The sequence below is a fragment of the Pectinophora gossypiella genome, chromosome 1 (assembly GCF_024362695.1).
Source record: "Pectinophora gossypiella chromosome 1, ilPecGoss1.1, whole genome shotgun sequence".
In the NCBI taxonomy this organism is placed as follows: domain Eukaryota; kingdom Metazoa; phylum Arthropoda; class Insecta; order Lepidoptera; family Gelechiidae; genus Pectinophora; species Pectinophora gossypiella.
This window is the reverse complement of record NC_065404.1, coordinates 4,343,788-4,369,537: the sequence shown is the minus strand read 5'-3', so window position 1 is coordinate 4,369,537 and position 25,750 is coordinate 4,343,788. Positions and strand designations below refer to the sequence as shown.

At 38.5% G+C, this 25,750-nt stretch overlaps 1 protein-coding gene across 2 annotated transcripts; it reads left to right on the top strand.

Moving 5' to 3' along the window:
* Positions 1 to 1,585: 1,585 nt before the first annotated feature.
* LOC126380138 (glycerol-3-phosphate dehydrogenase, mitochondrial) lies at positions 1,586 to 23,075 on the top strand. Of its 2 annotated transcripts, none has more exons than XM_050029482.1 (16): positions 1,586 to 1,885; positions 5,336 to 5,431; positions 6,288 to 6,456; positions 7,138 to 7,360; positions 8,619 to 8,782; positions 9,231 to 9,364; positions 9,970 to 10,127; positions 10,537 to 10,730; positions 12,228 to 12,422; positions 12,880 to 13,001; positions 17,613 to 17,749; positions 18,409 to 18,562; positions 18,891 to 19,079; positions 19,969 to 20,067; positions 21,516 to 21,657; positions 22,398 to 23,075. In XM_050029482.1, exons 2-15 carry the CDS (start codon positions 5,339 to 5,341, stop codon positions 21,648 to 21,650), a joined length of 2,166 nt encoding a protein of 721 aa, XP_049885439.1. In that variant the 5' UTR covers positions 1,586 to 1,885; positions 5,336 to 5,338; the 3' UTR covers positions 21,651 to 21,657; positions 22,398 to 23,075. The 2 variants fall into 2 exon arrangements, with proteins under 2 accessions (XP_049885439.1, XP_049885392.1); XM_050029435.1 differs by lacking the exon at positions 19,969 to 20,067 and adding an exon at positions 20,602 to 20,700 and having other exon boundaries at positions 1,587 to 1,885.
* The last annotated feature ends 2,675 nt before the right edge of the window (positions 23,076 to 25,750 follow it).

The window sequence follows — 25,750 nt, the reverse complement described above, 5'->3', positions numbered from 1 at the left end:
CACATCATTCGATTAATTTGTTTGTTGACAACAAATTGTTGTTTGTTCGTTTTTTGACTAAGTGACTGTTTATATTGTAATAGAAAATTGGAAAAAAGATCGATTTTTTGGAAATCGATATTTTAGATCTCGATTTTTTTGTGGATCGATTCATCAGGTCACGATTCGAATCGATTTAAAAATCGATCTTTTTTGGAATGAATCGCCATCCCTACAACAGACGTTCCCGCTCATACAGTGCTACCAACATGGTCGAATTATTTTTTTCGATTTGCCCGTTCTGACCGGCAAAGGGAACTTAGCCTATACAGCCTGGTCTCCTTAGCTATATAGCTTCAGGTAAAGTCCGCTAAATAATGTCTTCAGTGATATAGTATTATATGTCATTTTTGAGTTAATAATGCAACATGGACTAAATATGAATCTGAACCATTGAAAAAAGCACTCTAAATTCAAGGTTTAGTAGACAAAGGACTTATTCGCAAAACGACCTATTTTCAAAATGGCTTATTCTTGTAAAGACCTATTCGCAAAATGACTTATTTATGAGTTATTTTTAAAATACCTTAAAACTTGTTATACATACATTTGAACTATGGGCTATACTAACATCCTCAAATAATGTTTGGATGTACAGAATTAGGGTATTTCACGAATAGGGCATTTTAGGAAACAGCCCAAAACCTAATACAGGTCCATTTGCGAATGAGTCCTTTGTCTACTTAACCCAAATTCTTATGTTTTATCATTCTTCTATAGTGTCGAAGGTTAATCACTGAGGCGTAAAGAGAATATAATTCACTACGTTATGAGAAGAGTGCGCTAAACCTAACGGAGGCCCTTGTTGCTATATAGCTAAACCACAACTCATCGTACTTTGGATTCGTTATTTGACAGTGTCATATCGGAGTAATACGAAAACTACCTAAAACGTATATTATAGGAACACGTTTATACATCAATGCCTGAAACCACAGGCTTAGAAATTTTTCGCGGTTCCTAAAACTATAAGATTAAATAACCCATACGAACATAAAGTGCCTGTAATCCTTCATGGGGCGGGCAGAGCCACAAGTAAGGTAATCAAGACAACTTGCCTGAAGACGGATGATGGACATTGCGATAATGAATACCTATCTAACACTAGATGGCGCTAGTAAGACTCACTACTCTGAAGGTAGTGACGTGCCGGCTAAGTGATCAATACCGTAACCAAATGACATCGCTAACGCTATATGATTTTTATTACGGTAATCGTAGTTAATTTTCGCACATTAGTTCTTATAAGATTCCAATTAGAATAAATATTATTCTATGGCAGTTTTCATAAATGAACTAATTCAACAGAATTATGCAGGAAAAAAAATGCTTTATCGTTGTGTTAAAAATATATTTTTGTTAATTGTAATTTTAATGTAATGATTACCGAAATCTAAGTTCGTTATTGAAAGAAACTTTGTGATAGTGATAGTGTACAAAGTAATTTGACAACGATAGCGATAGCTACGTTCTATTTAGATTCGTAATTCGCCTATCTGTCAGCGTCGCTGTGAGTCACCGTATGCTCAAGCTCAAGATCGAACGACTAACACCGCGGTCACGCAGTAGGTCGGCCGGTATTACCGGGCACGTCCGTCCCGTCCCGAGCACCGCATGAGCGGTTACTATGAACCAATTTAGTTTTAACTAACACCTAGTATTGTTTTAAATTACATAACAATAGTGATGTGCGTAGAATAAATTTAAAGTAAAAGTTTAAGTGATTAAGTAGTTTATTACACAAAAAATACATTGTGTAACATTGTGCGTGATATGTAAAGGTAGTTTTTATATATAAAAATTAATGCATTCGGCGTAGTTTTCCTTCGATCTAGACTTGTTAAAGGTAAGATCAAGTGTAGTCCCTAATGCAGACATAAATTGACCTCGTAATAGTAATAATTTCATGTGATACTTGTGAATAATGGTGTATATCAAATAAATTGTTTTGTTTCATATTAAGGTCGTAAGTATTGGCTGTTGTATATTATATTTAGTAATGTATATTTCCCGTTATATGCGATATTAATAGTTACTGTAATAATTAACAAATCCTTTACTATAGTAAGCAACGCGTTAACGCACCTACATACAATGACATCATCGTAACGATATACAAAACCAAGGACTTTTGTGGTTCATAGAATTATCAAACAACTTCCGAAAGTCGATGTTATATTCTTTAAATAACTTAAAAACTTATTTTTTTTTATATGTTTTGTGACTTAAAAAGTTGCAACGGATATTCCTGTATCCGGTCCGAACGCTTATGCATTAAAATGCATGACATTCGCGATTCATAGTGCGCTGTAATCACCTGACTTGGCGCCCTCGTATTAAACTATCAACTATACGACAGCCATTATTTCCCAAGCTCAGGCTATTTTGGTTCTGGCAGAACCGGTGCGGCGGTGTAGTGTGCGGCACACAATAACGTTAAGTAGGTACCTACAGATTAGGATAGACATAATGAAAATCTGCGCGTCACTAATACAAACATGCGTTTCGTGCATGCCACATTCACGTTGGATGGGCATGGCTCAAGTAAAATTGGATCTGTATCCACGAATGTCGAACCCCTGCCAACTATTTGTTGACTGTCGCTTTTACATCTGTGACATAACTATGCACTTACTTTGTATTGAACAAAGACGAATTCCACTTTCCATTCCGTGTGCCTTGCTGGGCTTAAAATAGGACAAAAATATTTTATAAGGCTGAGTACAAACAAACACCGCTCAAGATGAGCGTGCTGCAGACTACTCATGGCAGATCGTATTCGTAGTCGTCATTTATTCAAATTATTTGCATTTAACTTGATATTAATTAGAATACGTTCACAAAAGTTGCCGCATTTGGCCGTCCACCTTAATTTTGTGTACTTTTATTTTTTACTTGGTCTATGGTCGTAACGCCGACAGTCCAAACTCCATTGTTTTACTATTGTATCTGGAAACCTCGGCTTTACGAGACTCTAGGAAAACTATATTGAAAAATGCTAAGAATCTTTGCTGCAATGTCTGTTATAAACAATTTAATATACCTACCCAATATTCACTATTGCAAGTGATCACGGGACAACTGATGAACGAGGTAGTGTACCCTATATTGTACCTCGAAACAACGTGTACCTCGAAACTGAAGCTTGGCGTACCTATTTATCGTATAAAAATCCTTCGTTGTATTTTAAAAGATTTTTTCAAAGACGGGGTGTCTTTCGAATGATTCGATTGGGGTAGTAAAAGAAATCCGTTTCACAAAAAAGCTGGTTGTAAAGAATTCTTTAGCTTTCATTATGTTAAAAGCTCTATTACACTATACAATTTAAAGATATGAATACAAGGGTCATAGTTAGTGCGGTGCTATTCAAGTATGGCGAAATCGGGACCCTTCTTACTCCCTAATCCCTAAGAATTTTTATATTAATAATACAATAAATAATAATACAATTTTATTTACTCTCCCTTTCCCTTGAAACTTTCCTTTCCCTGCCTGTTCCTTGTAGTGCAATAGAGCCATTACCTCTAAAACTTTATAGTAGATAGGAAAGTATCCTGCTTATAGATTGATCAAATGGAAACTGGTTATAAAGTAAATCATTGCTGTTTTAATGGTGTAGTGTCAGTGTGTACTAAATGCCGAAACGTTGTAAGAGTGATGTCAATCTAATAAGCTAATTTCAGTTTTACCTTATTAAAGTGACATCATGCAAAGAACGGTTTATTAAAATCGAATAGGAGTATAGTGCGAGTCTTTAATATTTATGTTCTATTATTGACATTCTGCTATAATAATAATTATCTTTATATTAAAACTGACAATCATATCTATGTTAACTTTTTTTTCACTTAAAATGTGTCAGCTAAATATGAAATAAATATATCTTAATCTTCTATAGGGGAAGTCCTTGAGTGTTATCGTCATTATCACAAGCGCGCAGAGACGTGAGGCAGACGAGAGCGCCATGCCAGTCCGATAATATGTTAATGTCAACTGTTAATGAACACATGTTGATAAGCGAAATAATCTATTACCCAACTCAGCGTGTGTTTACTCTTAGCTTGATCGAGTGGCAGATAGTGGAAAATTTCATTCAAGTTTTTGGTAAACGTAACAAGTAAGTATATTCAAATGCCTGCATTATGTAAAGGAAGGAAAACGCAGACAAAGAGGTATTCAAATAGCTACAAGCGAAAAGTTGATAGAGTTATCGAGCATTTTTTATAATTGTATAAATGTCACTACTACATGATTTGAGAATGTCTACAGAACATAGCTATTACACTAGAACCACTAATTACAACGGTCATATTGTAGTGAGCCGTATATAGCTTGTTTATGTTTTGAATGTAACGAAAATGTATGCAACACTATAACACCTGGCACTCTGCCTATACATATCTCTAACTAATCATGATAAACAGCATTTTATATATATTCAAATAAAAACACTTTAAAGATACTTTCTGTTTGACTTGTGGAGACTGTAAACTAGTCCAAAAAAAGGAGGCTATGTTTTAGGTTTTTTATAGTACCACAACAAATAAACGCTACATGAGCAGAGCTAGTAAATTGTCACCATACAGTGTTTCATGTATCTACGTGTACCAAAGTGTACAGCCGCAGGTTGACATTTAAAAGACTTATGACCGCCCATTCTAACAAGCTTGGCGCGTAAGGGTGGCTTGCGTAAGGGTCTTTAAACATGTTTAGTGGCCCACTAAACATGTTTAAAGACCCTTACGCAAGCCACCCTAAGTTATGTTCTCACTATGTGTCTACGCACACATGTGTGTAGATATCATAGAATATCGTTTTTTTTTTTAAATAATAATTACATTAATAACACAATTCCAACAACATAGCGTCACGCTTGTATCCCTGAAGGGGCAGGCTGAGGTGTACAAAAAGAAGGAGGTAGAGGTGTGTTGTTTTTTTTTATATAGGTTATGGCCTGAAATCAAGTCCTTTGGGCCAAAGGTGTGTTGTAGTTAAATAATAATGTTGCAATATTATGAAATATTAGTAAAAAGTTGTCACTATTATGATCTTTATCACTTCTGCATATCTGTAAGACTATAGTAACAGAAGCAATTCTATAGGTATTTTTAAGGTATCGTGATGTAACCGTGATCATCGCATGAATAGCTTGATAAGTATAAGAAATGACTCATAATAATATTATCAGACAGGATATCTTTCAAGTTTTACCTAGTGTCATCATATCAACATTATATCACTTATCTTAACTATATTATATCACTTAACATACAGATATAATCTATTTTATTTTCAGAAAATGTCTCGCAGAAAATTATTACTTGGCGGTTGCGCCGGGGTCGCCGGTGCGGCGCTCACAGCGTGGGCCATTGCAGCTGATGACTCACCAGTCGTAAGTATTGAGGAATACCCCCAAAGTGCCAGCTCGGTTCAATCTCTGATAACAACTGACCTTGGTTGTTCAAAGCTGTGCCAACACAAAAAAAAAATGATCTATTGAAATTGGAATAGAATAAATACCGTCAACAGCTAAGATAATAATAATACATTAAACACGACACTTTACAATGAGGAACTTTCCAGACTACGTTCCCCAAAAATAATATAGATGGCGCTATCCAGATTTAATGTGATATTTACCCATTTTCTCATTCTCGGGCACATAATTATTCAAAAATATAATGTTACGGCAGAAGCTTGGATCAGATTATGTTTAAAATTATGTTGCTTTATTTTGATCAGAATAATAATCTGTGGAGGACGTTGTGCCTGGGTGTAATAAAAAGGGTCACTTAAGGGGATACTTAAAAACAAAGATAATAATGCATTATGTCTGTTATTCATAAAATTAGAAAGCTTGGAAAGTCCTTCATTTACAGCTTCTATACCTACATCACTTACGTTATTTCATTAGTTTTAAAAATACAGACACAAATTACCTATTTCTTTTGTTATATCGCCCGTAGTGTTGTTGCGTATATAATGATTATGCATATTTTTACATAATGTTTCGTTTGAAATCATTAATTTTTAATCATGATTTTTTTAAGGCAGAACTGCCGAAGTACCGGAAGCATTATTTTAAATCTACAAAAAATAACCGGTTTTAATTTGTCAATCCCATCCCTATATAATTAACTTCAAACAAAATTCGTTTAGACACATTATCGTTGTAACCGCCATCTGTTATCGAATAGCGGAACTAAAATTTGCAAAATAGAAAGTTAATTCATGATAATTTATTTCAGGAATGGTACAGGGCGTCGACAGTATCAGCAAAGACAGAACGCAAGAAGCGTCCTCTTCCTAGCCGGACGGAACAAATGAACAGTTTACAAGCGGGCCACACATATGACATCCTTATCGTCGGTGGAGGCGCTACGGGCGTCGGGTGCGCTTTGGATGCTTGCACACGAGGTCTTTATGATACCTAATATATTATAATACTTAAAAATCTTTACATAGGAACTTACTTCTTTAACTTAGAGTTAGGAACGCTCTTGCCGCATGCTGACGTTAAAACTTCGACTTTTCTAAATCACGCCAATTTCTTAAATGTGAATTTGCGGGCACGGGAGTGCCATGGCCAAGCTCGATTGATAATTTTGAATTTTATATTTTCATACCTACTGTACTGCAAGTAATTTGCCTGCTGGACGGAATATTAACGTGAATCTATAGCTACTCTGCTATACGTTTTATTTCATTTTTAACTAACATTTCTAATCAATATACCTGTACAAAAAACCGGAAAGTTAAAGGGTGAATATCAAAATTTCAAATGTGGTGGCGAACTTTCACATTATTTTTTCGTGAAAAATTGGGTTCAGGATCCTTTTGGATCGTTTTTCATGTCGGAACCCAATTTTTCACGAAAAAATAATATGATAAGGTTCATCATATCCATCTTTGGACTTCGTATCAACAGTGGCTGCAAGTTGTCTTTGATTACTTGTGGCTCTGCCCACCCCATTAGGGATTACGGGCGTGAGTTTATGTATGTATGTATGTATGTAAATAATATGAATGTTCGTCACCAAACTTGGCACATTTTGATAAAACAGTTTAGTAGTTAGTAATTAAACTTCTTTGGTACAGGTCTACGGACAGCCCTAGTGGAAGCAGATGACTTCGCCAGCGGCACATCAAGTCGGAGCACGAAACTCATCCACGGTGGCGTCAGATACCTACAGAAAGCCATCATGCAGCTTGACTATGATCAGTACAAGATGGTGAAGGAGGCGCTGCATGAACGAGCCAACATGCTCGAGGTCGCCCCGCACTTGACCAGGCCGCTACCCATCCTGTTACCCGTTTATAAGTAAGTGAAAAATCCAAGTACGGTAATATCACGCATAATAATTATACTTCTTCTTCTTCTTCCTTAAGCCTTGTCCCGCTTATACAGGCTTATGCTTACGCATAATAATTATACTGTTTTCTTTAATTAATTTAATTATAAATATGTATATAGTTTCGCATTCGAAAACCACCTCACCTTGGTAAGTGACGATGTAGCCTAAGATAGGACACGTTTATCAAGCAAAAGCTGTTTCATATTGTATAGGTACCATACGTTTTTTTCTTGGCCATAATATTTTACTCTTATTATTATTGCGTATGGCAGACAAAAATAAAATATCCTGCGTGGATCATATATCCAGCTTAAGATCCCCTAGCCAAGTCTCTGCCGCATCCGTCACACAATGCGGCTCGGCTATGCCACCTGGGAACCGATGTAGCCGATGTAGAGGGCACTCGTTCACTATGTGAGATAGGGTTTGATCCGGGTGACCACATTCACAGTATAGCGACTCCTTTAAGCCCCAATTATGTAAGTTGTTGTTTGGTGTATCTTACTCTTTATCTCTGAGTATTTAAATAAAAATGATTGTTTAAATACAGATTAGTGAAGTTCATAATAACATCTATGTCATTCAACTTACAATACGCGATGCAGAACTCTACATAAACATTATTATGTACAGTCTAACACCCGTCTCTCCGGAACTTTGGACGTCAGAATTCCATTCATTATCATTTTTTTTATATTTTATGTAGAATGGAAATTTTAATCTTTTAAATTACGTACCTATAACACGAACGATTTGCATTGTTGATAAACATCACGGTGTTTTACTAAATCATGTTAAAGTTCAAGTTCAAATTGATAGCAATTTTATCATCCATGAGTCGTTAAATTATCAATAGAATACACCCATATCTTGTGCAGACTGCGGACGACTCCAATATCCTGGTTCAAGACACAATTATGGAAAATTAATACATTATAGTTAAATAATGTTATCATATACAAACATACCTCATTATAATAGTTTATGCATCTCTAGAATGATTAGAGAGACATCAGGAAAATGTATCTACTTTTTACCGACTTCAAAAAGGAGGAGGTTCTCAATTCGACCGTATATATATATATTTAAAGCTCATTGTAATGAAATATTTAACAACAGAGACATCTGATTATGGTTAAATACGCATTATGTAGTAAATATGAGTTTCGTTAAACCTATAAGATAAGAAATAGAAAGACCGCTAATATCATCAATTGTTTTCAGATGGTGGCAAGTTCCCTACTACTGGTTCGGTATAAAGATGTACGACGTGGTGGCTGGAGATAGAAACGTGAAGAGTTCATACTACTTGTCCAAGAAGAATACACTCGAATTGTTCCCCATGTTGAAGTCCGACAACCTCTGTGGAGGCATCGTGTATTATGATGGTGAGTGGAGTTTGGCTAGAAGTTAAAAAGGAGAATAGGTGGACACATGATGTATTTGCTCAGTTGGATTTTCAGGCTTTTAGACCAGTCGCGCACCACGAGTTTTCCGCCGCGCAGCAAAAAAAAGCAGCGGCATAATGTCGCATTGTAATACTGTACCAAACAGTTTTAATTTGTATTGCGTGCACTTGTCGGCAGAGCCACCGCAGCGGCGCAGTATTACAGTGCGATTTTATGCGGCAAAAAACTCGTATTGCGCGCCTGGTCTTAATTTACGATTTGTTGGGTAAACTTTAATTAATCTTTTAACTAAGATTTTTTGAATTTGTGACAGAAACTACAAATACGCTTCGTTTCAACAGTTATTTCGGCCTCTGTTTTTGTTTCTGTGTTTCCGATATGTTTATGAGTCTAAGCTATGCTAACTTCAAATTTTGTTTATTAACAGGACAACAAGACGACGCTCGCATGAACTTGGCCATTGCTTTAACTGCGGCTCGGCATGGAGCCACCATTGTCAACCACGTCAGCGTTACCAAGCTGCACAAGCAAGCAGGCAAGCTCTGTGGTGCTTCTCTCAGGGTACGTGTAGTCTCGACTGTGGAGCCTTATGAGCTTTTTAGGAGACAATCAATATGGTTTAGCAACATCAATGCGGCGGCCGATGATGCTCTATGCATATAGATGCATAAAACTAATTTGAAATTAGTTGAATGAAATTAGTTTTCATGGCTTAAGTTGTCTCACGACTGATATTTGTTTAACTTTTCCAAAGGAAACTTTACTGAAGTTGTGTAGTAGAGTAGATACCTCACCTATCCGGGTTAGAACATAAACAGCCTATATACGTCCCACTGCTGGGCACAGGCCTCCCCTCAATCAACCTTTATGGAGCATACTCCACCACGCTGCTCCAATGCGGGTTGGTGGAGGTGTTTTTTACGGCCAATAGCCGGGACCAACGGCTTAACGTGCCCTCCGAAGCACGGAATCGTCTTACTTTTTCGGACAATCAGGTGATTCAAGCCTGAAAAGTCCTTACCAAACAAAGGACAGTCTCACATCCGGGTTAGAAAAAGGTTGTATTTAAATAAGTAGTCAAACGCACTCAAATATTTTAATAAAAAAGTAGTTTTAAATAATGCCACTAAATTTTGTCCAAGTATATTATTATTTTGTTTTTTCAGGATGAAATTACAGGAAAGGAGTGGGATGTCAAAGCTAAATGTATTATCAACGCAACGGGACCCTTCACTGATAGTATTCGTAAAATGGATGAACCTAATTGTAAAGAGATCTGCTGCCCTTCTTCTGGAGTACATATCGTTTTGCCTGGTTACTATAGGTAAGCGAGAAGACGTATTTTTTACTTTAATACATCATAATAAGTAATAACGTTATTAACGGCCTCTGTGGTCGAGTCGTTGAGCGTTGGGCTCACGATCCGTTAGTCCCGGGTTCGAATCCCGGTGGGGACATATCACAAAAATCACTTTGTGATCCCTAGTTTGGTTAGGACATTACAGTCCGATCGCCTGGTAAGATGATCCGTGCTTCGGAAGCTTAAGCTGTTAAGTAGTCCCGGTTACTACTTACTGATGTGAGTGAGTAATCGTTACATGAGCCATGTCAGGGGCCTTTGGCGGCTCAATAATAACCCTGACGCCAGGGTTGCTGAGGTTGGTAATCCACGCCGTTGCCGTTGCTTGCTACCAAGAATGCTGATTTTCCAATTTCTGCAATTTACCTTCCAGTCCCGAGCATATGGGTCTCCTCGACCCTGCGACGTCCGACGGCCGAGTCATCTTCTTCCTGCCCTGGCTCAAAGGCACCATTGCCGGCACTACCGATCTACCGTGCAAGGTCACACACAACCCCAAACCCACTGAAGATGAGATTCAGTTCATTCTTACTGAAGTCAAGAATTACTTGAACCCTGATGTTGAGGGTAAGTTATTGATGGTATTTAAAAAGGTTCCCTATTTTGTGGCATCAAATTTTATGTCATAAGTTTGCATGGCATATATTTACTATTCCTAATAATCGTTACGCATAAAAGGCATTAGGCATAACTATTTACACATAATATAATAAAGCATAAACACTTTAAACATAAATTCATACCTATTTAAATAAACATGTTGGCGGCCTAGGGGCCACAAAGGGCCCAAGGGCCACCCCGCTGCACCCTAACCTACTATTACACTATGGTATCCAAGTTAAATTTGATAAACCTACAAGAATAGGGCAAACTTCATTAGGCTTAACAAGCATTATGCTTAGTAAAAGAGTATGACAAGTAACCATTATGCCAAAAGACGATTCTGACTAAAAAAAAATATGCCTAACCAGTTATGCCTAATTAAAATAAGACAAACAACATTATCCGAAAAAAAGGGTCCCATTTAAAAATCCCCTCGAAAAATGCGCCACCGAGATGACGTTTATTGCGGTGGTGGAAAAATCACCCACCTACAGTAGAATTAGGCTGGTCGAACTTTCTGTGTTAATCAGCCATGACTGGATTGATGAATGGATTAATTCACGGCACTTTCATTAATTGTTTTAAAGTTCACTATAGTGATTTGGCATCTGAAAACCATTATTCTTGAGTGATTGATACTGTGAACTCAATCGTACCTAGATAATTCAATTCAAACAGAAGTATGCTATTGATTTACCTACTGACTGGTGATTGGAGCCAACCCCAATTATGAGAACAGGGGGGTTAGTTAAAAAGGCCACATCGAATCAATTCATTCAAAAAAACAAAATTGCAATTTGACATTTGCGCATACAAAAAGTAAGTGCGCAACGCAAACAAATGTCAAATAGCAATATTGCTTTTTAGATGAATTGCTTTGATGTGGCCTCTAATTTGTCCTCATAAAAACCTGAATAAAAATTTAAGGGTCAAGACCAACTACTTAGCGACTAATTAGTTAACAACGGTTAGATTAAATTCTCCTCTGAACCACAGTCGGTTGAAACAATATTTTACCCATGCCATTATGCTCTGTAGTAGGATGGTGTACACAAAAAATGGGATGTGAACGCCAAGAACATGATTTTTATGATAAGGTTTCGCATTTTGGTTTCGCCCTTTTATGGAGTGGAGTTTGTGGAGTATCTATAAAACAATATCTATTAATGAATCTAAGTTCTCATTTATCAATCAATCAAATTCTTTATTCAAGCAACTAGGCCCACACATTGCATTACATTACATTAAATAAAATAAATTAAAAATTAACAATTTTTATTATTTATTTAGTTAAATTAAATAATAAAAAATGTTCATTAAAAATGGTTAGCAACTTAATAAATAATAAAAATTGATAATTTTCCAAATCAACATAACAATGGTGCTAATTTCTGTAAATACCACCTAATTTTATTTTAAGTTATATCTGTCATTTATGCATCCTGAACCTCAATCTTACAGTGCGTCGCGGTGACGTCCTGTCAGCGTGGTCGGGTATCAGGCCGTTGGTGTCGGACCCCAACAAACCCGACACACAGTCATTAGCCCGCAACCACATCGTCCACGTCTCACCGTCCGGCCTGGTCACCATCGCCGGCGGCAAGTGGACTACCTATCGCTCTATGGCGGCTGAGACTATTGACGCTTGTATTGAAAGTAAGTAGCTTTTTAAATAAAACCTTAGCAAGATGATCCGTGCTTCGGCACGTTAAGCCGTTGGTCCCGGTTACTACTTACTGATGTAAGTATGTAGTCGTTACATGAGCTACCTGGAATACCAACCTCGTCGACCCACACGATGAGAAGAACAAAACCTTGCGTCCGAGCCACTTACTTCCCCAGCTTTGGGTGCAATGAACTAAGCAACATTTTGGCTGCAATTGTCTTCTTCTTTCGCGTGGGTTGTGAGATTATTGCCCACCTCATAAACCCTCAACGGCTGCAACTATTAACAAAGACACACAATTTTTCGTTTACCTTTAGATAAGTTATATTCATCCTGTCCTAATCCATTTATACGAGTAAGTTAAAGTTATTATAATTAATAATAAAATATTATTTGAATCCTACTTTCGTTAGAAAATGATACAGAACCAATCTATTGCTATTACAGGTGCCGACCTGAAGCCGCTGTATCGCGAATGTCAGACTGACGGATTCCTCATTGAAGGCGCACACGGGTGGACGCCTACCATGTATATCAGACTGGTGCAAGATTTCGGCCTTGAAATGGAGGTAAAGTTAGAATACTAATCACATAGATTTTGCTTTATTTACCATTAAAAGGCACGCTTCATTTCCTTGTACTTTATTCGGTTTGATTGGTAATTCAATACAATACAAATATACTTATTTACTTTATTGCACACAACATACAAAATAAGTTTTACACAAAACATACACGAAAGATGCAAGATGCAATCTTCTATTTATATGAAATTTAGAGTGTATAAAATATTCAGGGTGTGTCTACGAAATCTAATTGTGCGGGACACGGGATGGTCATAGGACCGATCTGACAAGCCCCTTGGGCACATACACTGTGTGGCTCCGCGTGTGAGCAGTGATAAGGCAATCTGTTTACTTATGACTATTTATTTACAGTAATATTTATACAAACTTAAAACTATACGAACATAAAACTATATACACAACTATGAACTCAACACTACCACTATTAGAAAACATAATTATTTACACAACTATACTGAGTCACAATTATATAATTTGTCCGCCGATAATAATTAACTGTTATTGTAAGTATCAGATATCTGTTACTGTTAAATACTATATTAGCACAACACTATTATGCGAAACTATTAACACTGTTACGGAAAAATACTGATATCTGTTACTTACGGCTAATACGCCTGCGCTATACTATTATACTAAAATAACTGTTACAAACTATATTACTCCGTCTCCTTACTTACGGATCGAATATACAGTTACGGATACACTGTACGTGGTACAACACTATCACGGTTCTCGAGACTTCACTGTCACTGTTATCACTTATCACGATACGAATACTTCTCGAAATTTCACTGTTCCCGATACTATAGTCACTGTCGGCCCTGTTATGGCACTATATTACGAACGCTATACACTGTCTGCCCTGTTATGGCAATAATCTTCACGAACTGTAACTGTACGAAACACTGTCTGCCCTGTTACGGCAATAATCTTCACGCACTGTACGGAACACTCACTATAATATTACGGATACGGAAAAATAGACTGTACTCACGATTTGCCACCGAACGAAATAATTGTCACGGATTCACTATATCACACTGTTTCACTATATCACTCACTGTAGCCGTATTTCTTCTTCTTACTTTGCACCGATTAAATAAACGAACTTTTCTTTCGTATAAACAGAACTGTTTGTTCGGCGGACATTGCGCGCTTATATAGTCCGCGCGAGTATCGCTGTCTTATTCACACTTTGGTGTTTTGTCTCTGTCACTCATATCTAGAACAGCCTCGTATGTTCTATCGAAACGGAGTTCTAGGCGCGAAAGTTCTAGTATGACGTTTGGTGGGCGTCGTAATAGTTTAAATGTTGGCCAAGAGATGGCGCGGTGCGGATTTGTATTGGCGCGTCTGGAACGTAATTACGCATCCCGCCAAGAGATGGCGCGACTTGTATTTTAAAGACTATATTTTCGACAATTTCGCTGTAGTCGTCGCGCACATACTCCCGCCGTGCGGCGGCGGACGCGGCGCCGCATAAACTTCGGTGCAGCGACGACGGTATCTGTTCGGGCGGACTCGAAGGGGCACGAAACTGTCAGTAGTACTGTCCACTTTCGGAAACACTAGAAGGTGTGAACAGTTACTGGAAGCCCTTCTTCTATCGATGTTACTGCACGACTCACGGATTCTGTTTCTGTTATGGTTACGGAGTATTGGTCGTGCAGCGTGTCGTCGCTGATGCAGGCTCAGACGCGAAACTGTAGCCTGCGACTGTTCGGCTCCCGCCGGTGTAGAACCACAACGCTGACTGCGGCGTCGTACTGTCTTACGGTGCGAATTTCTTCTCGGTTGCGGTGCTGTACGATAGTCGATTATCGGTGTAGGCTTCTTCATGCCGTCTTTTGACGGATTCTCCCGCCGGTGTTGACGCCACGGACGATACGGTGCGATTCGGTTGATTTTGTTTTCAGAGCGATAACGGTTCTTCTCTTGTTGGCTGTCAACTCCGGAACTGTAAACTGTAGCCGGCGGGGTTGCAGTCGATAACTGTCGGATTCGGTGCTTATCGGAAGCCACATAACTGTTGCTCACCGCGATGCTCGATGCGAACGGACGGATATGTGCATTGCGGGGCGTTCTCGGACGGAAGACGTTCTTCTGTTCTGTGTGTTGTACCATTATTTTACTGTAATTCTGTGAGACGTCTTCCTGTACCACCACTTCACTGTCGATGTACACGGCGCCAACGGTCGTTATTGTCGGTAGCGGATAGGCGTCGTGAGCTGTGGTGGTCTGTGACACTTCGGTCGGTGACGCCACGTCAATATGATTCGCCGCAACGCTGTCGGTCAGTACGATGTGTCGGGATGGGACGTTGCGGAGCGTGGCGGAGTTCTGCTGAAATACGGCTGGATTATGTTCGGTATCTTTCAGACTTTTGGTCTGCACTGTTTGTTCTCGCCGGTACGGTTCCGCCGCGTAACTGTCTATCAATGCGACGACACTATATAACTGTCGATTTTTATCGTCGCGAGGGGCGGCGGATTGCTGGGAAGGCTCTACCACTTTACAGTTCGACTGCGTGATGTCTCGACGGAAGCACGAACGGAGAGAGACATCAAGGGGTGTGGTAGACGGAAGACTGTACGGTACCACCGCGGTACTGTCAATCGGTGGCGCGACGCTGTTGGTGTGCACTGTTGGCTGTCGGAGGTGTGCGTCGCGGAGTGCGGTGGTTGACTGGGAGGAGTTCGGTGCCGCCGCTTCACTGTCATTCGGCACGACGTCGTGGACTGTCGAAGGAACGTCGTGAGGTGCGGCGGTGTGCTGGTAGCTGTTCGGTACCGTTACGCTACGGAAGGTGTTCGCGACATCGTCGGTACATTCTATCGGTGTGATGTCGCGAGGGGACGTGACGGTCCGCAGGACTTTCGGTTCTGTCACACTACGGAAAATGGCCGCGGCGCCAACGGACGGATACGGATACGGAAGGGCGTCGCAGATACGGAAGGGTGTGACAGAGTCCTGCGGTTTCATATTCTGCTGTAGCTCCAGCTTCGGCGGGACTCGGGCGGGCGGTGCAACGGAATATCCTGTGCGCGAGTCATTTTCAACTCCCAATTCTTCTATAACACGAAGGCGCGCCAAATCCCACTCATGTTTGGCGCGTAACACATCTTCCCAGGCTTTGGCGAGGCGCGTAGCACGAGATAATTTTCGCGGAGACGGAGGTTTCGGAATATCACACTTCGATTGTTGCGCAGGTTCTGATACGGGTATCGGCGGTTGCGGACACTGTAGATGCTTCATCACAGGCTCACACGAAGATCCGGCTCGAAGGACCATTATGTGCGGGACACGGGATGGTCATAGGACCGATCTGACAAGCCCCTTGGGCACATACACTGTGTGGCTCCGCGTGTGAGCAGTGATAAGGCAATCTGTTTACTTATGACTATTTATTTACAGTAATATTTATACAAACTTAAAACTATACGAACATAAAACTATATACACAACTATGAACTCAACACTACCACTATTAGAAAACATAATTATTTACACAACTATACTGAGTCACAATTATATAATTTGTCCGCCGATAATAATTAACTGTTATTGTAAGTATCAGATATCTGTTACTGTTAAATACTATATTAGCACAACACTATTATGCGAAACTATTAACACTGTTACGGAAAAATACTGATATCTGTTACTTACGGCTAATACGCCTGCGCTATACTATTATACTAAAATAACTGTTACAAACTATATTACTCCGTCTCCTTACTTACGGATCGAATATACAGTTACGGATACACTGTACGTGGTACAACACTATCACGGTTCTCGAGACTTCACTGTCACTGTTATCACTTATCACGATACGAATACTTCTCGAAATTTCACTGTTCCCGATACTATAGTCACTGTCGGCCCTGTTATGGCACTATATTACGAACGCTATACACTGTCTGCCCTGTTATGGCAATAATCTTCACGAACTGTAACTGTACGAAACACTGTCTGCCCTGTTACGGCAATAATCTTCACGCACTGTACGGAACACTCACTATAATATTACGGATACGGAAAAATAGACTGTACTCACGATTTGCCACCGAACGAAATAATTGTCACGGATTCACTATATCACACTGTTTCACTATATCACTCACTGTAGCCGTATTTCTTCTTCTTACTTTGCACCGATTAAATAAACGAACTTTTCTTTCGTATAAACAGAACTGTTTGTTCGGCGGACATTGCGCGCTTATATAGTCCGCGCGAGTATCGCTGTCTTATTCACACTTTGGTGTTTTGTCTCTGTCACTCATATCTAGAACAGCCTCGTATGTTCTATCGAAACGGAGTTCTAGGCGCGAAAGTTCTAGTATGACGTTTGGTGGGCGTCGTAATAGTTTAAATGTTGGCCAAGAGATGGCGCGGTGCGGATTTGTATTGGCGCGTCTGGAACGTAATTACGCATCCCGCCAAGAGATGGCGCGACTTGTATTTTAAAGACTATATTTTCGACAATTTCGCTGTAGTCGTCGCGCACACTAATACTTAGATTTGTCAAAATCCCCCGACGAGTTAAATACAAACCGGCTCCAAAGAATATTTTTTTCACGGTTTCAGGTAGCACAACATTTAGCCAAGTCCTATGGCGACCGCGCGTTTGCAGTGGCAAAAATGGCCGCGATGACCGGCAAACGGTGGCCTATCATCGGCAAGAAGATGCATCCTGAATTCCCATACATTGACGCTGAGATTAGGTAAATATTATAGAAGCGAAAGTAACTTTGTCAGACTGCTTGTTACCAGGGGGGTTAAAATGGCCACATCGAAGAAATTCATCTAAGAAATCAATATTGCTATTTGACATTTGTTTGCATTGCGCACTTACGTTTATATGCGCAAATGTCAAATTGCAATATTGCATTCTTAGATGAATTGCTTCGATGTGGCCATTTTAACCCCGCCCTATTAATTCCTAAACAAATGAACGAACGATTTTAATGAAAAATGGCAAATAGATAGATCGAAACCCAAGGATGGTCTTAGAAGCTAGCACTCGTATTTTAATAAACAGAAAGTAATAGGTACTTAGAGGCTAGAGGTATATACATTTCTCTGTATCAAGTAAAAACCGAGTGTTATTTTCTAATGTAAGTATGTATTATGATACGTATTTCTTTCAGCGTCAATTTTGCTACTTGCCGATGAACTGCCTGTTAGAGTCTACTAGATAAGCTATATTTTATGGTATATGTAATTATGAGTGACGAAACAAATTCACAGTATCTGAAATAAACTAATATAAAGTCTTGGTTTAAGGTTATGTACATCTCATAAAGTAGCATGGAAAATGCTGCACCGAAAAGAGCGTGGCTCTTAAATTGATGATGATGATGACATCTCATAACTTTTCCAGGTACGGTGTCCGCGAGTACGCGTGCACAGCTATCGACATGATCGCGAGACGGCTTCGACTAGCCTTCCTCAACGTGCAAGCTGCTGCCGAGGCCCTGCCCGGCATTGTGGACATCATGGCTGAAGAGCTCAAGTGGAATGATGCTGAGAAAAAGGTTGCCTATTATTTTAATTGCTTATTGGTTAAGGAGTTTAAGGTACTCAACTTACCTACTGCAGGATTCTCGGCTTCTTCAAGGAACTAGGTAGATTTTCTAGCATTCTAGAGTAGAACCGAGTTTAAATGAATGCTAGAAGAAACTAATTGGTGAGTAGGTACGGATATAAATGAGTTTAATTAAATAGTAGAAGTTGCGCAGGTATAAAATAGCCAAGTTCTCAGGAAATATTTGTTTTAAGTAAGTACTACTAAACTAAATAAAATCAAATATTTAACGTTATCCTTATTGTTAATATCTGATTTACATTGTTCTGGAATTACAGAGACAAATCAAGCTAGCAAGCGATTTCCTAGCCAATGAGATGGGACAGATGGTCAACAGGGCGAGTCGCGACAAGATCCCGATCAACCTAAACAAAGAGGAGATCCAGACGTACATCAAGCGATTCCAGATCATCGACAAGGACAGGAAGGGCTTCGTCTCCATCAACGACATCAGAAGAAGTCTCAAGGTGATGTGGCATTGCGTGGTTTTCTCATTTCCTAAGCATTTTAATGTAATGAGATAAAATACGAGGGCGTTACGGTAATTTATTGCTAAATGAAGAATATAAAATTTGCAAAGTCATTTATCTGTTAGCCTACGTAGCTTATGAATGGTTCTTGTTAGAACTGGGGGGTTAAAAATGCCACATCAAAGCAATTCATCTAGAATAGCAACTTTGCTATTTGACATTTGTTTGCATTGCGCACTTTTATATGCGCAAATATCAAATTGCAATATTGAAAGAAAGAAAGAAAGAAAGAAACGTTTATTATAAGTAAGTACTAGAGTAATTGCTTACCCAATTACTCTAGCCATAGAGGCAGCCAATCAGCTCGCGACACCGAACACTTCAGGACCCCGATACCAACCCCGCCGGCGTTGTCGACGACTTCCCTCAATCAGCGCTTATCGCTATCGACCCCCTAGGGTCGATTAATTCTTTCAAATATTTTTCCTCTCAGACGACGCCCTGAGCCGGGTTTCGCGCCCATCTGGGCATGCTCAGGCCTGTTGTCTTAAAACGTTGTACTGGGTGAGAGCCTTCAGCGCTCCCCATTTGTCCTGCCAAGTAGTTAATGCCACCTGCGGCAAATCTACAATAAGTCACGTCAAAAAAAAAGCAATATTGCTTTTACATAATGAATTGTTTCGATGTGGCCTTTTTAACCCGGCTGTTCGCGTAGGTCCACGAAAAATCCTCCCTAGATCACTAATATCGCTAACAGATAAATAAAATTGAGTATAGTGGAGCGTCAAAAGGGAGACTTAAAATGTTCAGCGATGAACATTTATATACAGGTATGAAAAATCCATACAAACTAAAGAGATTTTACTCAATTTTGAAAATGTTATAGAGCGTGGGTCTGAGGCTATCCGACGATGAGATAAGTGCCCTTCTGTCAGAAATTGATGTCACATACAACGGTCAACTGGAATTGCAGGACTACCTACAGGTAGCTAGGGAAACGCTGCGACGGGTTCAAGCAATGTGGCGCTTATGTGGAGTTCTCTAGTCTGATCATTCCATCTGGGTTTGGGATCGGGTCCAGGTCATATCATTACTGTTGTGTGGAATTCCCGAAACAGATGATTAGGACGAGAAGTTGACTCTGTCGCCATCTCCTCCAGCTTAGAATAAAACAAAGTAATTACGAGTTATCTGATCAATGACTTGTGGCTCTGACGTGTGACTTTATTTATGGTTCAGAAAAGAACTTATATTTACCTTTGAAATGAAGCCGCACAAAATGTTCGTATAAAGCCTATCAGTCGATTTGGCTGCTGGAAATAAACGCTAATAAATGACACGCTAAATTGAAAGCATAAAGATGTAAAGTCAAAAAATAATGACTAGTTTTAAACATATGTATGTAGAATAATGTAGATATTACACAAAAATTTTGTCTGGAAAAATTTACCTTCGAGAATTCCATACAATTCACTGGGAATCACGTAACATAGCCGTCTGACTGTGGAGTGGTCTACAGAACTACGGCGAGGAGGTGACTGGCGAGGAGTTGCACGAGATCCTGCGCGAGATCGACACCAACATGAACGGCCAGGTCGAGTTGGATGAATACCTTCAGGTCTCTATCTCAACCGATGCATGGATGTACAATGTTACAATGCATGCTTTAGACTATAATTATGCATGATTCAAACTACTTAAATGCAGTATAGAGTCTTTAATGCACATAGCAAGCATGTTATTGGTACAAACAAAAGATTTAAGATACAATTTTATTTAGTTAGGGAGCTATGATTTTAATCATCGTAATCATATACGTGACAGACATGCTAAGTAATACATTGTTTTAAGTTTACGCGGTTATTATCACAATTAAAGCACATAATAACGGGTTCTTACCGCGTTTAAATGGGGATATGAGACTCCCGATATCATCCCGTGATCAAGGCACTTGCAACAGTGTCGAAATATCGGGAGTCTCATATCCCCATTTAAACGCGGTAAGAACCCGTTATTATGTGCTTTAATTATGCTAAGTAATAGACTAAAACACGAACATGCATTATTTATTGGTGACTAAATACCACTTACTTACATAATGTTTACTAATTTCTAATTATATTTAATTACTTATAAATGCTCATTTTTTCATTTTTGTCAAGAGCAATAGTGATGTGAAGTGTTTGCATTTTGGTTGTTTTAAAATCTAATTAACTCGCAATACAATGCTTAAATTGTGTGCTTTAATTAATTGTGCCTAATAAACTTAATTTAATTTATGCCTTTTAAAGAGCTTTTTTATAAAAATAATTATTACTAAAGTCCGTTATTTCCGTTAGTGATTATTTCGAATGAAGTATTTGATTTTGACTGACAAATTATTTCATACCATTTTCTATCAAAAATCACTTACACCACTTGTTTGCTGGCCAGATGATGTCTGCCATCAAGTCCGGCCACGTGGCGTACTCCCGGTTCGCGCGTATGGCTGAGATGGAAGAGGAGCATCATGAAAAGGAAAAACTGAACAAGAAGATCACCGTTGAACGCAGCGGCGGCGGTTTGTAAGCAAGCAGTGGGTATCTATTTTATTTTTATTTGACGTAACTTATTGCACTATTCGGAGGAGGACAGGAGTCCTAGTATGGCTTTGAAATAGACTACTCTGGGCGCCGTCCCACTCGCGTCAGACAGAGTACTGTGGGGCGGAAGGCAAGATGGAAACCATTGCCCTATTTTTCTATCAAAATATTTAGGTGGCGCAAGGGGCGCCCTTCAAAATACAGTTTTTTTTCGATTAGTATACTTAAATAATTAGGAGGATAATTAAATCTTTTAAAAATGTCGTTTACGGCCACCCATTACATGTATGAGTTTTATGTGACCGCTAAGAGGTCTAATTCACAGGGCAGGTGTGCCCAATCCAGTTACTCCCCTATAGATGCGGGGCTGCCGCCAGGGTGGTCCCGTCTTGGCTGATTTTGGGACCATAAAACGATCGCACCGTTCGCACCGCCCTAGGGCCGTCATTGGAAAGTGGCTGTACTTATCTATTACACATACTACACAATGAAACACAACACCCTTCTTCTATCGTGTGGATTGTAAGGTGAATTACCACCCCATCAACCCTGGTGTCAGGGTTATTACTGAGCCGCCATAGGCCCCTGACATGACTCCTGTAACGACTACGTACTTACATCAGTAAGTAATAACCGGGAGCAACGGCTTAACGTGCCTTCCGAAGCACGGATCACAACACCCTAATATAATTTGTATTTTTTTTTTAATAATTTAACTGTCTTTTTGTTTCAGATAAATAAAAGTCATCGACACAAACTAGTTATAAGATCAACTAATCAATCACGATAGTATTATTTTCCTTCTCGAAAGTACAAGTAAAGCTTTTTATTACTAAAAAGCATTAAGTCTCTGTACCAAGCACTTGGGTTTGAATAAACTTTATCATAAAATTATATTCGATTTTCTGTTTTTATTCTAGTAAATATTAAGTAGCACACTTTTTGTGTCATTTGCACAACAAACCCGTAGAACTACTAATTGGACTTGGTGCGGACACAACCGTGCCCCAAAACGAAAAATAATTTTATTTTCTAACGATTTCTATAAAAAATGCTACAAATCGTATAGCGATCTAAAAAAATATATAATAATATACTCGTACATAAATTATTATAGGTATAAATTAAAAACATTTTCGCGATGTTGATTGTGTAAAAAAAGTAAAAATGAATCTGTAATGCATACTAAACAGTATCCAAATCATAGGATACGGTATTATTGACCAATGTGATCCTTTGTTAAGATGGTATTTATTTTCAAGCGTAGGTATTGTAAGTGAAAACAAATTTTATTTTTATCGTAGTTTACAGTTTTGTGAATATTTAAGTTTATGTTACCCGAAACGTATGAGATATTTTGAAATTCTTTATATGTGTTTATTGTGCATAATAATAAATTGATTATGAATCATTTTATGTTTTATTTGTTAGCTACAGTTGTTATTTATCCCAATTGTATGCACTGATATACCTATCCGTACCATCTAATCTATTGCGGGTTGGGGAATGAATTTCAAATGCTATTGAATAAAAAAAACCTGGAAATATTTCCAAGTGAAAGTTTTGATATTAAAAATAAAATGAAATCTTAGTCTGAACTGAAAACAAATTCTTGAAGCAAAATGTACACTTTCTGCCTATCCTTCAAATGGGACGGTCTGCTATACTGTTTTTTTATTGATAATAACATATTTTCCCAACATATTAAAAATTCCAAGTCTATGATTATACTTCAATGGTTTGTGTCTGTCTCATTTTACAAGCATATTTTGAATTTTGCGCCATGGACAAGAAAACTGGTAATCATCGCTGACCGCTGTCTCCATCTATGTTGCTAGTAAAGAAACTCTGAATCACACTTTTGTAAAAAAAACTTCCCGAAGAACCCGTAAGATGTCGCTAAACGTTTTGAAGAATGGCGCGAAATATGTTTTTTTAGTTTTGAAAAAGTTATTTTACAGTAAAATGATGGATTTTCCAGGCTACGTTCCCGAGAAAAATATTTCATGGCGCGGTCCAGATTTATCGTTATAATTACCTATTTTCTCGTCGCACGGGTACATAATTATTCAAAAATCAAAACATGCCAAAAACAGACCAAGGGCACCTTGTACTTAGTTTATATAGCAAATGTAAATTGTTACTGGCAATAAATTTATTTTATTCTTATTCTTAAAAATATAATGTAGTGGCAGAGGCATAATATATAATATTATAACAAGAATTGTTGCTTGATATTTGGATTATAGCATTATGTTGTTACCTATGTTGCTTCTCTTTATTTTCATCAGAATAATAATGGGTGCAAAATGTGTTGTGCCTGAGTGTAATAACAAAGGTCATCATTTATGTATACCCAAAAACCAAGATAAAAGATGATTATGTCTGTTATCCATGAAACTTTGTAGAGCGCCATCAATATTGTATTTGGGGAACGCAGCCTGGTAAGCCCTCATTACTCACGTTACTTTATGACATCACATATTTCATGTAAGAGATATTTCTTAATTTTGTTATTTCGGATTAAAAATTATTATGGCTTGCAAAATAAAACAGATGGAAAACGAGCGAAAATTGAGCGAAAAGTTGATCATAGACATTTTTTTTGGTTAAATTTGCCCCGGCATGATCATAGACAATGAGGGAATAAAATAAAAAAAATCCAAGTTGTATTTATTGAATGAACGAATGGTTAACCCTTTATCTACCATTACATGTTATTAAAATATTTAATGTATTTTAATTATATTTACAACAGAAAAAAACCGCATAGCAGTATTAGTAAAAAAAATGTATCCATATAAATTAAATCATAAATGTTGCAAAATGTGTACTTGACCGTATGTTCGTGATGACGTTGCAAGTGGATTGAGAATTGGCGGGAAAAGTTACGACATTACACAGTCATCGTCTGCTGTAGGGCGGTGGTTACGCCCCCGCGGCGGTAATTCCGGGCGGGCGGTGGGTGGATGAGTTTCTTCCGCGTGTATATGAATTTTTAAAGGAAAGTCTAGCTTATCGAAGGTTTAAAGAGGTTATTCGTTAATCAAACACTTTCTTCCTTTAGCAAAAACATGGGTTACTGATGTTTATGTTTTAAATCTACAATTTAAACCTTTTACGTTGGGATTAGTAACGTGCTTTATAAGCACTTAGGTCTTTCGAGTTCAATCCAATTAGAATTTCTTAGTTTTACTGATCCATCCAATAAGTCATAAGTAAAAACAAGCCAAAAACAGACCAAGGGCACCTTGTACCTATCAAGCAGTGCAATATTCGAGCTGCGCTTAAAACAACATGGCTATTTTGAAGGCGCTTTTTTTTCGATGTCATGATATATAACGGAAACAATGATGAACATTTTCAATTCTAAGCTTTCAAGCTAAACATCAGAAACGTTTAGTTTCAATGCCTATCCAGCCGACGTGTTTGTGTGTTTGCAAAACGGCTGCATTCGCTTGAAGAAAAATCTAGTAAATCTATTGCAGTCTTGTCGTTCTGTGTTTACTCTTATAGGGATTAAGTGTAACTAAGGTGTTATTTATAAGCGAATGAATCATGCAGTGAAAACTTACTCTATGTTATTCTCTGTGTTATTGTTTTCTGTGTTGTTGTTGTGTTGTGTTGACTTGTTGTAGAACACTCGATCGAGTTATAAACTGTACATTACTAACTACGAATCGACGATATTTCACAATAGACTAGATGTAAAAATAAGGAACACTCTTTTATTCTTCGTACTTATTTCTTAAAAGAGGAAAAAATAAAACTCTTTTGGGGTCATGTGTTTTGATGTGATTAACGGTTGCTTTCGTGACCGTTTTATTTGGGGTGGAGCCATTAAGTTTATCTGTTCCCTCTTTCCCTACAGCCAAGTGCAACGGAATTACGTACTATTTTACATGTGACGTAAAATGAATACATTAATTAGTCAAAGATGCATCGTTCATGAGACCTAGGGCGTGTCTGGGAGCGGGGGCGGGGGGCGCGGGCGGTCCGGCACGCCCACAGTTACTTCCGCTTCCGTCAGTCACGGGGTCCTCAGGTCTTCCAGAGACCACTTATATAACGTCACTAACAAGTCCT

What these genes read in the sequence shown, in the direction of transcription:
- LOC126380138 (XM_050029482.1), top strand. Translation starts at nt 5,339, where the DNA reads ATGTCTCGCAGAAAATTATTACTTGGCGGTTGCGCCGGGGTCGCCGGT. An exon ending in TTTGGATGCTTGCACACGAG is followed by an intron (nt 6,457 to 7,137) that starts GTCTTTATGATA and finishes TCTTTGGTACAG; the next exon opens with GTCTACGGACAGCCCTAGTG. An exon ending in ACATCAGAAGAAGTCTCAAG is followed by an intron (nt 19,080 to 19,968) that starts GTGATGTGGCAT and finishes AAAATGTTATAG; the next exon opens with AGCGTGGGTCTGAGGCTATC.